The 11794-nt window shown below is 39.4% G+C and overlaps 1 protein-coding gene across 1 annotated transcript; it reads left to right on the forward strand.

Moving 5' to 3' along the window:
* Window positions 1-1963: 1963 nt before the first annotated feature.
* naa60 (N-alpha-acetyltransferase 60, NatF catalytic subunit) lies at window positions 1964-8494 on the forward strand. The gene is made up of 6 exons (XM_008415289.3): window positions 1964-2205; window positions 3827-3942; window positions 5251-5380; window positions 5849-5945; window positions 7259-7493; window positions 8195-8494. The coding sequence occupies exons 2-6, from the start codon at window positions 3833-3835 to the stop codon at window positions 8349-8351; spliced, it is 729 nt and encodes a 242-aa protein (XP_008413511.1). The 5' UTR covers window positions 1964-2205; window positions 3827-3832; the 3' UTR covers window positions 8352-8494.
* Window positions 8495-11794: the final 3300 nt, after the last annotated feature.

Consider the following 11794-nt stretch of genomic DNA (forward strand, 5'->3'; position numbering starts at 1 on the left):
TGGATACCCAACAGTATAATGCTGCCACCACCTTGTTCCAGTATGTGGATGGAAATGTTTTAGCCCATGGAAACAGTGTTTGTGTCACAGTTGCTATATTACATTTAAAGCCTTAAATGTCATACAAATGAACCCACTAGATCACTAAGGCAGCTGTTCATTTATTAAGATACTTTTGGGTTTTAAATCAAATGCAAAAAAGTACAATAGGACTTAACATCATCCTCCAGTCACTGAACTGGAGATTGGGATTTCAAAGTTTGTTCTTAAAGGATATTTTTCAGCAACACTTTTAGTAGTTTTTACAAAATATTTGAATATGTTGAAAATTTCCTATCAGTTCATATTCCCAAAATATTTCCAGATGTTGTTGGTTAAAAGTGGGAATTGGGAAGGCAGCAGCTGGTGGCTGTTTGTGATAAAAGTTTATTTAGGGTTATGAGTGATGGAAAATTTCTGCTACCTTCCCAGCCACAGCTTCTTGACTTTCCTGCCAAAATCAACACTCCTCCCATTTGGCTGTTGTTGTATTTGCAGACTCGCTTTTGAATTAATTCTCAGTATTTGATGCACTGCTGATATGTGAAGTTTCCCCACTTACGAAGCATGGAGAGGTCTGCAATTTTTATTGTATGTAAACTTCATCTGGTAGGAACTATATGTATATTTAAAAAAGAAAATCACATTGTATGATTTTTAAGTTATTAATTAGCATTTTTATTATTATTTGTTGAGCGATAAGCCCAGAACTACATAGTAATAACCTAAAGAGAGCAGAGACCAGTCTCTACAGCTAACTTGTTGACTTGGACTTAAATGAAGGTTTTGACAGTTTTCCAGCTGAATGACTGGATGTACTGCTATCACTGTGATTTTACTGAATAGTTGTTTGTATCGTTCAAGGTTTAAAGGCAAGTTAAACTTGCATCAGCACAGCCAAGGTCCACTTGTCTATGTTCTCCACTTGTCTAGAGTCTCACGTCATCTAACAAGACAAGATAGATGAAAAGAGATAAAGAGCTTCTGAAATCTGAATGTTTCTTTTTTTTCTCTACATGTTCTTCTTTACTTGTCAGACCACTGCACAAATTTAGTTCCGCTTTTCTACAACTCCCACAAAGGCACTTTTAAGAGCCACATCTGTCATATGTGTCATTCTTGTGTCCTTAATTTGTGTCTTGTTCTTCTGTCTGTGTCTCGGCCTTTGCTATCATTTGTGCATAGTTCGGGTTGTTCATTTGTTTTTTGTCTGTCCGTCACCATGAGAGACTCAAACCTCCGAGATCCTTTAATGATGCTGGATTTTGAGATACATCAGCAGGAAATAAGTGATGAGCTTCAACACCTCGATGACTTGCTTGCTGATCTAGACAAAAGATGAAGCTCAAGTTAGTACCTGTGAAAATTTCAATCTCAAAACAAATCTGCTTGGATTGATGCCCCAGTGCCTGTAAAATACCTGAACTCAACATAGTGAGAGTTGTTCAAGAAACAGTTCAAGAAAATGGCCCTAATTTTTACTTCATCCTATATCCCATATGACTTTTTTCCCCGCTGTCAATGTACGTATTTGCTTGTTTTTAATTTTGTTTGTTCAGACAGATAAAAAAAATTATTGAATTTGATGTAATATTGTAATTTTTGGCGTCTATCAGTGTCGGTAGCAATGAATTTTAACGATTCCAAGCCTGATAACTTGGAATCGAGCATGTAGCAGCCGTTTAATAACAGGAAGAAAACTCCAGCAGAACCAGAACCAGGCTCAGGACGAGAGGTTCAGAGAGAACGGAAAGGAGACAAAATAACTTGTTCAGGACTGGCTTTATGTTGAGGAAACAAAGAGCTCTCACAGTTACAGAGGCACTCTCAAAGCACTGTATCTTACATTTTCTAAAAGCGCAGTCAACACTTCAAGCCAGTGTGTGGCAGTAAAGTGCCAATAAACGTGTGATGCCGTCTAAATAGGTAGTAGAAGAAGAAGCCTTGCCTGTCAGGTTACAAACAGGAAGAAAACATCCAGTTGTTGTCCGAGCCAGGGACTTGAGTAGCAGCTTGCGTTCGAGTGGCTCCGGAATGAGGCGACTTTGAGGGTTGGAAACCAGCCGGGGTGTTACCATGGTGTGTCCGAAGTAGTGACAGAACCGACTGATAGCACGGGAATTCAGTGCTGCTCCACTTTCCTCCGGGTGCGACTGTTGAAACGAGGTAAGTTAGCTTAGCCACCGAACACTAGCTTGGGGTTAGCCTGTGTGGTAGAAGGCAGATATTTGGGCTTCATTGAAAAATAAAGCATTATTTTATAGCACGTTGGTTCCCCGCTTAGCTTATGCGTATTTTGTGATTTCATCTAATAGTTTATCTTCATGACAAATTAAAACTATTCAGCCCTCTATGCATCACCTGTCCTGCTCTGAGCTCAGTCTTACAAATCGCCAGAAGTTCATGATGCTTGTAGCAGATTGTGACAGTGATATAAACAACTCCGCAGCTGAGTAGAGGGTATATTAATGAGGATCAGAAAAAAAAAATCAATCATACTATTGCTTGTATTCATTTTAAAAAGGTTTTATTTATTCCAAAAGGAAATTAAATGTTGTAATTTATATCATCCGATTATCTTCAAAGATCATCCTGTAGCAGTCAGTCTTACAACAAATCTGAAGAGACCTCTGACTGAAGGTCATTGCTGTATGACTGTCATGACATTGTAACAGCTCAATTTCGGGGGAGCAGAGAAGATATTCCACAGTAGCATGTCCTAAATGACATTATCACTTGTTGACCAGCATTGCTAACCCACCTCGTTAGCTTTAGCCACTCCTCTTCATATCTATTTGTGGGTAAGAAGACGTTGGAGGTGGAGATATGAGCCTTATTAATTATGGTTAATGGATTATGGTTAATTTGGTTCCTCTCTGTATCAATGACGCCTCCTGTTCACTTCCTGTAGGATTTGAGGTCAGGAATTATTTGAGCTTTAGAGATGTTAATCAGGTTCTCCCATTTGTAAAAGCCTAATAACAGTATAATAACAACTGTTTGAAAGTTAAAAAGTAAGAGCAAAAATTCTTCCATCGGCACAGCAAAATCACAGGGTTTTACATAATCATGCTAAAGTTTAATTTAATTATAATTTTTTTTAAAGAGGAAAAGACAAAAAGAAATCAACCTGACTCAGCATAATTGCTGTTGTACAACATAATTCTGTTATGCAGAAGAGATATCCAACATCACATGACATACACCAGGGTTTCCCCCAGTGTACCACAAGCCTGGCAGGCCACCAGGCTTTACTTGTGTCCCCACCAGGCTTAGCTTTATTTATTTATTTATTTATTTAATGTTTGAATTTTTTTTAAGACTTTCTACTTGGTGTTCAGGTATTAATCTTCCAGTCTTCCAATAACACGTAATTACTAAGTGATATTTTACAATTCCCTGTCAACTTTAAACATTTTTTAATCAAAAACACAACAGGCTGCTGGATGAATGACTTGCTAGCGCCTCAATCACCAGGCTTAGCAAGTTTTCTGGGTTTTAGTTTTAGTTAAACAGGTGAAAATGGAAGTAAGTTCCTGTTTTCTTTAATGAAAAAATACTAATTTAAAACATGTTGGATCCACATTTTATGCGTTTTATTCTGGTTAAGTTGCATAGTCATGCAATCCTGGTCGACACAAACACTCGCTCTACCCCGCAACTTCAACCAGTTAATATTTGGAAGCGATTGATGTGTGACCGTCAGGCATCCTGAAGCTGTAAATGCAGGCTGATGTGTGTTTGCAGACTGACTAAACCTCCCTGTGATGTGTGTTGACCTCTGCAGGTGTGAATGAGTGACGTGGTGCCTCCCACAGCTCTCAGTGAAGTCCAGCTCCGCTTCCTTTGTCACGATGACATAGAGAATGTCAAACTGCTGTGTGGTGACTGGTTCCCCATCGAGTAAGCTTCACGATTTCTGAACCTCTCTGCGAATCAATCAGTCAAGTTTGTGCATCACATTTCAGCAACAAGGCAGTTCTTGTGCTTTATGTCATAAACACACGCACACTCACAAAAATACAAAGTTACAGAACACACAAAACAATTGTCAGTGCTAATTTTTAGCTTAGCGCCTTTGCTAACTTTGGGCAAGTTTAGTGCAGTTAGCTTCCCCTAGATTAATTTTCCCAGATAAATTCTAAAGCATTAATTCACTTGGCTATTTTGTAAACCTTGAGTTCAATTATTTAAGTAGTTAGACATTTATATTCAGGCTCTTATTTTGAAGTGAGGTAAGGCTACTTATGTAGCAGTTCCATTTCCTCTCCTCCCATTCTCTCCCCTTTACCTCCAATAACGTTACTTCAAACAAGAAACATACAAAAACAAAATAAAGTACAAACAGTTGAGAAAATGGTATAAACATAAAGTGCATTATAAAAAATAAGGTCAAAAATTAAATGGATGCTCGAGAGTTGTAGTCTTTCAAGTGTAGATATAATTGGAATTGAAGTTAGCGCTTTAGCATTAGTTTCTGCTAAACACCAAATTGAAGTAGTACTTTAGTATTAGTTTCTTCTAAATATCATGTTTAGTACTAGTTTAGTAATAGCTTCCATTAAATATTGTGTTAGTGTAGCACTTTAGCGTTGGCTTTCTCTAAATACTGTTGATGTAGCACTTTAGATTTAGCTTTAGCTTCCACTAAATATCATCTTAGTGTCACAGTTTAGCATTAGCTTCCACTGAACACAGAGTTGGTGTAGCGCTTTAGCATTTGCTTCTGCTAAATACTATGTTAGTGTAGCTGTTCGTTATTGGCTTTCATTAAACACCACGCTAGTGTAGCGTTTTAGTGCTAGCTTCTACTAAATATCGTGTTAGCGTAGTGCTCAGAATTAGCTTTCACTCAATACTGTGGTGGTGTAGCACTTTAGGAAATGAATGTTTGTGAATAGTGGTTTATTGGTAAAGCAACTTATCTTTTAGTTAGCGGTGCCCATCACTGTGCTGACTTAATTATTCAAATTATTTTGTCACATTTTGTTCACAGAATTGATTGGATTTGATGTAATAAACTGACAAGGTATTTTAAAAACTGTAAAGTGGAAGGAAAATGATAAATGGTTTAAAAAAAAAAAAATTCTACAAACAAAAAGCTGAAAAGTGCTACTTGTGTTTGTGATTGTAGTGTAAAAAATGGAAAAAAAGCTCCAAGGGATGTTGATATTTTTTGCATCTGTCGTTCTGTCTGACATTCGTCTCCAGGTACCCAGACTCATGGTATCAAGATATCACCTCCAACAAGAAGTTCTTCTCCCTCGCTGCCACCTTCAGAGGAAACATCGTGGGAATGATCGTGGCCGAGATCAAAAGCCGGACCAAAGTGCACAAGGAGGTCAGTCAGTTCTGTGGCGCTGTGCGAGGAAACGCGCGGCTGGAATGAGCAGTTTGAACTTGTTCTCTGTGAAAATGTTGTGAACAGGTGTGACTCTACCAGCCGCGTGTCTAAAGAGTCAGTTGGTCTGTTTTTAGTGTGTTAATTAGATAAACCCAACACTTCTGACTGAGAGAGTCTTTAGTCTGAATGAAAGACAAAATGCATGATGAGAACAAAACTGTGTCGAGTACAGACTTAAAGATCTGTTTCGCTGCCTTAGGCCATGTTCTTCTCCCTCATTTCCATTGGGAACTATTTGCATCTGTAGAATTTGCCTTCCCTCTGGCTAGTTTGCGTAGATGGAGATGCAGTACGTGTCATGATGAGAGAGACATGTTTAGGGTATTAATACAAATACTCGACAATTTAAATAAGTTATATAATCAGGAGGAATGCTTGATTCTGATGATCTTTTCTGTGTCTTAGGATGGAGACATCCTGGCCTCCAGTTTTCCTGTGGACACACAGGTCGCCTACATCCTCAGCCTGGGAGTGGTCAAAGAGTTCAGGAAACATGGCATAGGTACAACTGCTTCCACAAACTATTTTTTAAAGTAGCTGTTTTTTTATGGGTTTTGTGAAGAGTTCTGGTTGAACCTGAGGTGGATACTAAATTGTAGACCAATTCAGACTGTCTTCAAAGTTTCTGCTAGATAAACAATACAGTGAGTTTGCAATATCAACATAAATCCCAATCTAATCTCTTTGGAGGCAATGTTTTGTCATTCAAGTTGCATGCAAATATTTTGTTTGTGCTTTTAGGTGTACTTTTAATGTTGCAGTTCCATGTTCTCCTAAAGTTATCTACAATTCATTTCATTCCTTTTCATTTCTGCTGTCAGATTGTTATAAAATTATTCATACCTTAAAAAGGTCTGTGGGGGAGCTATGCCTCGAAGGCGGAGCTCTGTCTCTCCTGGCATTTTGCACAGCTGAATGGTTGCCATGGGAGATTAAAGGCTTTCTCAGACATGCATGAAAGAATCAAAGCAACATTCCAGGTCTGTTTTTGGAGAGGAAATAAAATTATAACAAGCTCAAAAAAGTTGATTTTTCATAACACTGACCCTTTAATTATTAAGGTTTGCACTCACTACAGCAGGGATTTTGTCCCAGCCCTCTAATCAGATCTTCTCCAGGTCTTCAGGGTTCCGTGGTTGTTGCTGGGAAATGGAAAGTTTCACCTCTTTCGAATGATTTTCTATTGGGTTCGGTTCTAGAGACTGACTGGACCACTCCAGAACCGGGAAGTCCTCCTTGTGGAGTCTCTCCTTCGTTATCCTGGCTGTGTTTCAGGTCATCTTCATGCTGGACGACTCAGCCACGACCCATCGTCAGTGCTATTTCTGAGGGAAATAGCACTGAGGTTGTTGACCAAAATCCCGTGACACATGATCGTACTCGTCTTTCCTCTTCCTTCTAACATGCCAAGTGGAGTTTACACCAAAGAGTTCCATTGTGATCTCATCTGACCTTATGACCTTCTCCCATGCCTTTGCTGGCTTGTGTCATGCACAGTCAGAGTTTGATACTGAAGATATGATGTTCTCTCTGTATCAAACCGCTTTGCCTAAAGGCCGATACACACACTGCTAGAACTGATAACTTTGTTCTTTCTTCTTCTGTTATTGCTGATTGTTCTTGTGCGGAGGCAGAGACATATTGTGTGATTAACCAGAAGGTGAATAAAGTCAGTTTCTCGTGTAAGTGTCGGTCAAGCTCCCGAAATGGAGAAAATCAGGGACCATTTATGGGTGCACCCCGAGTTCTAAGCCATTTCCTGTCATTTCATTGATGGAGCTCTCTGGCTCTCCTTGTTCCCCTCTGACCTCCCAGGCTCCCTACTGCTGGACAGTCTGAAGGAGCACATCTCGACGACCGCTCAGGACCACTGCAAGGCCATCTACCTGCACGTCCTCACCACCAACAACACTGCCATCCACTTCTATGAGAACAGGGACTTCAGGCAGCACCACTACCTTCCCTACTACTACTCCATACGTGGCGTCCTCAAAGACGGGTTCACATATGTGCTCTACATTAACGGCGGTCATCCACCCTGGACAATATTATATCCTTTTGTTGAAGCAGAAATGAGGTAAAGTGATTAGTTGTGCAAAAGTATTGTTGAATTTTTTATTTATTTATTTTTACATTTTCTCACATTAAAACATCCAAATAAGATGAGTTTTATTAGGATTTTAGTAGTGGTGGAAATACTTCTGCTAATTTGCTAATAATGGATTTAATCTTTAGCTTAGTGCTCTTCCTAACTTTGAAAACATTTAACGCACATAGCTTCCACCAGCTTCCACATAGTTTTGGTGGCACTGTGTTATGAATTTTCAGTTGAAAATATTTGACATCTGTGTTGAAGTTTTGGTTATCGACTTAAGAATTCTCCAAGTGCTTAGACATTTATATTCATGCTCTTATTTTGAAGTGGGTGTTTACGTAGCAGTTCACTTCCTCTCCTTTACGTCATAAAGGAACAAAATACAGACAGTAGGAAGCTAGGTACAAACATGGCTACAATATGTGAGAGCTTTATGTAGCATGTAAGGTATGTCAAAAGTAAGTTTGTTCTCAGGGATTGTGGCAAAACGGTTGGATTGGAAGTTGGCATATTAGCATTAGCTTCTGCTAACTACACTGTTGGTATAACCTGTCATGGCACAACTACAAACCTACAAGACATTAAAGCCACTGGAAGACGTATATAAATAAAAATCCTTGTAATATTGTGAGTTTTTCCTTAACCCTGCGCTCCACTGACTACATCCAGCACATCGGCTCCACCTTGGCCAGCCTGAGCCCCTGCTCCATCCCACAGAGGCTGTACCGCCAGGCCCAGTCGCTGCTGCGCTCTCTGCTCCCCTGGTCCAATATCGCCTCCAAAACCGGCATACAGTACAGCAGGACCATGTGACGTGGAGCAGAGGAGGGCCGTATGCGATGGGAGCCGCGCCTTCGCCATCTTTGTCATCGTCTCGCCCTTTTTATCTGTTTTCTGTTTTTTTAGGAGCTCGACCGTCCTCGTCAGTCTTCCCCCTCCGCTGTACAGACCAAGTTCACGACATTCTCAATCTCTTCCGGCTTCCCTCTTCCTGCGTGTGCATGACAACGCACTCAGGTCAAGCATCCCCTCGTTCCCGCGCCAGATCCTTGCCGTCGATTCAAAACGCGTTCGGCACTGAGCCTGCAGATTCACAGGGTCGTATTTATAAAGTAGTTCCACGTGATTTTAGAGGTATTTGCTTCCGAGGTATTCTTCTTCCCGTTACTTGGCTGTAGTCATGAACCACTCAGGTTACCCTGCCTGTAACCTGTGTTTACCCCGTTACTCCACAGCTGAGCCAATCCAAGATTGACTTTGACTTTGAGGTCAGACAGCGGAGCTAAAGGTCAGATAATGACATGCAGAGGTCAGCAGAGGTCGTACCGTGAGACTGAAATGATGGTGCACGCACACCGGGAACCACAGAGAGAGACTAAAGTTTTACGTCTCTTTTCATCTTGTCAACTACTGTCAGATACTATGTATTCTATTTGTATATATTATATTTAGCTAATATATGAATTTATCTTAATATGTATGTCGATTCTATTGTATGTCGTTATTGGGCTTAGTTTGACGATGACCCATTCTTGTCCCATTTCTTTTGTTTTTCTTTTAAGTCTAGATTTAAGTCTGAATCATTCACAGTTTTGTAAAATTGACACTGAAAAGCAAATTTTATTGATGAGATTATCGTAATGTGATTTAAAATAAATTTGATTTGACAAGAGTAGCTCTTTGAAACCATTTAAGTTTTCTAGGGGTGCACCGATTGCAGTTTTCTGGCCGATCGATGATCGGCAATATTTAAAAAATAATCTAACCTGCCCGTTCCAATTTTGGCCGATCCAGATTGGTTTTTGTCTGAAATGTTGCTAAATGTAGCAACATTTTTAGGCCTTTGAAGAGGTAGACAAGATCGATTTCACATGTAAGTATCGGCCGATCTCCCAAAATTAAGGAAATCGGTGCACTCCTAAATTTTTCTCTCATGGAAATGAGTCTCTTATAAGAATACGGTAACACTATAGTTGAATTCATTATAATTCTATGGCTATACATTCTGGCCACTGAACGATGATGCAGAACTGTTTAAGGAAATGCTCTCAACCTCATTTAAAAATCGTCCAAACACAGTCCTTGTTTTAGACATTTTAAAAGCTGACTGAGTGCAGTCTTGTTTTGTTTTGTTTTTTTACGTTTATTTGCCTCTTTATTGCTGCTAGTATGAAGAAATTTCCAAATGTGAAGAAATTTCTGTTTGTGCAGATTTAAAAAGAAGAAAAAGAAAATGTCCCAGTTTAGATTTTTATGTCGGCCTGTGAAAGAGATTAGAAAATACATCCACTTCATATTCCTGCACACATGCAGCAGGTGTGAGTTTTTGTGTGTTTATTTATCAGCACCGGCTTTTTTATGTTTCGTTCCATTTGAATCAGAAGTAAGAATGGGGAATGACGTAAAACAAAACGGATAGTCTATAGTATCTCACTTGGGTTAATATGTTACTCACAATCTCGATAACTCCAATCTCGAAATGTCAAAATAATTTATGTGAGAGATGTCTTATGATTTGATTTATTCCCACTGGGCGATTATTTAGCCGGAAGCCAATGATTACACACACAGGACACTGAGGTTGGAGTCAGCGCGCCTCCAATGATCTTCCTGTGTGAAGCGCATACTGTGAATGAATATTTGTTGTGTTTATTAATCAAACTGGTGATCCTGCTGCAACATACTCATTAATAGAGAGAAGTAAACTCCCATTAGTTCAAATATGGCTTTTATTACTGCAGCAGTCGCCACATTTTATGCGTTAGCTGGCAAATCAAGTTTTGAGGTTCGGTGAGAAATTTTCACCCTCCAAATTTCTGTCTCTATTTTCACGGTTTTGTTTTTTTATTATTATTATTATTGTTTTTTCAATCTCGACTTGTGGGTTCAAATGGAGCACATGTAAGTGCCAAATGCTAACAGTGACATCAGGAAGCAACGCTGCAGTTTCTCAGTTTCATTCTGTTCTGCTGGAGTTGAGAGGGATTTTTACACCCAGGAGCTAATGGATCAGCCACTGAACGAATAATGGATTGTTTTGTTTGGGTTTTTTTTTTTTTTTTTACTTGATGTAGTACTGGGTTGAGGTCTGGGTGACAGCGTGGAAAAATGGAAGTTCTTTGTGGAAACCTTAACATTTCTCACTTTCCCTGCCCTGTGGAAGGTGATGCAAGTTCTTTGCAGACATTGTTTATGCAATAAATCTGTTTCATTTCAGTTATTTCAACGTCTTGGTTTCCTCTTTTCTTGTAACTTCTTCCTGTTATTTAAATGCTGTTATTGTTGACATGACATTCAGAACCACTTTGTGAACATCTTGGCATGGCCGAGCCAGAGTCCAGACTTAAATCTGATTGGATATCACTGATGTCAAAATGGCTGACCGAGGTCTCCATCCAACCTGATGGAGGGGGAGAAGAACTGCAAAGAAGAATGGACCAAAATGGCTGAAGATAGGTGAGCTATACTGGCGGCATGATGAAAAATGACTTGAGGCTGGAGTTCTGCCAGAGCTGGACCAACAAAGTGAATACTTTTGTCCTTTTAAAAGTGCAGTGTTATGCAAACTCGAGCTTTCTGAGCTTTATATCATGTTGGAAATGTATTCCCTCATCAAAAACTGTTGAAGGCAACATAGTTACTTGATTGTGGTTAGAAAACATATTTGCAAAACACTCAAAACTTTTGTCCCACAGTGTCATATAATGGGCTAGACCTTTGATGAAAGAGATTCCAATAGTTTGGATTAAGGTTGGAACATTACAAAATATCGAAAAAGTGAAATGCTCTGAGTGCTTTTTTTTTCTGGAAAAATCGAGTGTTATTCCAAATTCTGATACAATCTGTGAGAGGAGTTGCCTCTCATCTGAGCGAATGGGCTGACTCATGATTCTTTCCAGGATTTTTTTTCCCCCCAGCCTGTTGGAAAAGTGTGTCATAAAACTTTCACTATAAGAGAGTAACAAAGATCAGAATGTTGAGTATTTGGGCTTATAGCCAAAACCACTCTGTGGTGGATTTATTTTATTTTTTCAAAAACTGGGTGGATTAACAGAAAACAACAAATGTTAACCGACTCCAAGCAATGAATCGGCCAGGATTCATCTGAGTGTGTCAGCGTGACATTAAAAAGCTGTTAAAAGCTGTTTGGCAGCAGGACAGTTTTTAACCCTGCTAAATGCGCTTTGCTCCTTTATTGCATCCTGCCAAGTTCCTTCTGGTGGAACTTATCTATCACAAGACTTTTCTTATCTGTT

This window comes from Poecilia reticulata, chromosome 8 (genome assembly GCF_904066995.2).
Source record: "Poecilia reticulata chromosome 8, P_reticulata-male-v2, whole genome shotgun sequence".
Lineage (NCBI taxonomy): Eukaryota > Metazoa > Chordata > Actinopteri > Cyprinodontiformes > Poeciliidae > Poecilia > Poecilia reticulata.

What these genes read in the sequence shown, in the direction of transcription:
- naa60 (XM_008415289.3), top strand. Translation starts at nt 3,833, where the DNA reads ATGAGTGACGTGGTGCCTCCCACAGCTCTCAGTGAAGTCCAGCTCCGC. An exon ending in GGTGACTGGTTCCCCATCGA is followed by an intron (nt 3,943 to 5,250) that starts GTAAGCTTCACG and finishes ATTCGTCTCCAG; the next exon opens with GTACCCAGACTCATGGTATC. An exon ending in GGACCAAAGTGCACAAGGAG is followed by an intron (nt 5,381 to 5,848) that starts GTCAGTCAGTTC and finishes TCTGTGTCTTAG; the next exon opens with GATGGAGACATCCTGGCCTC.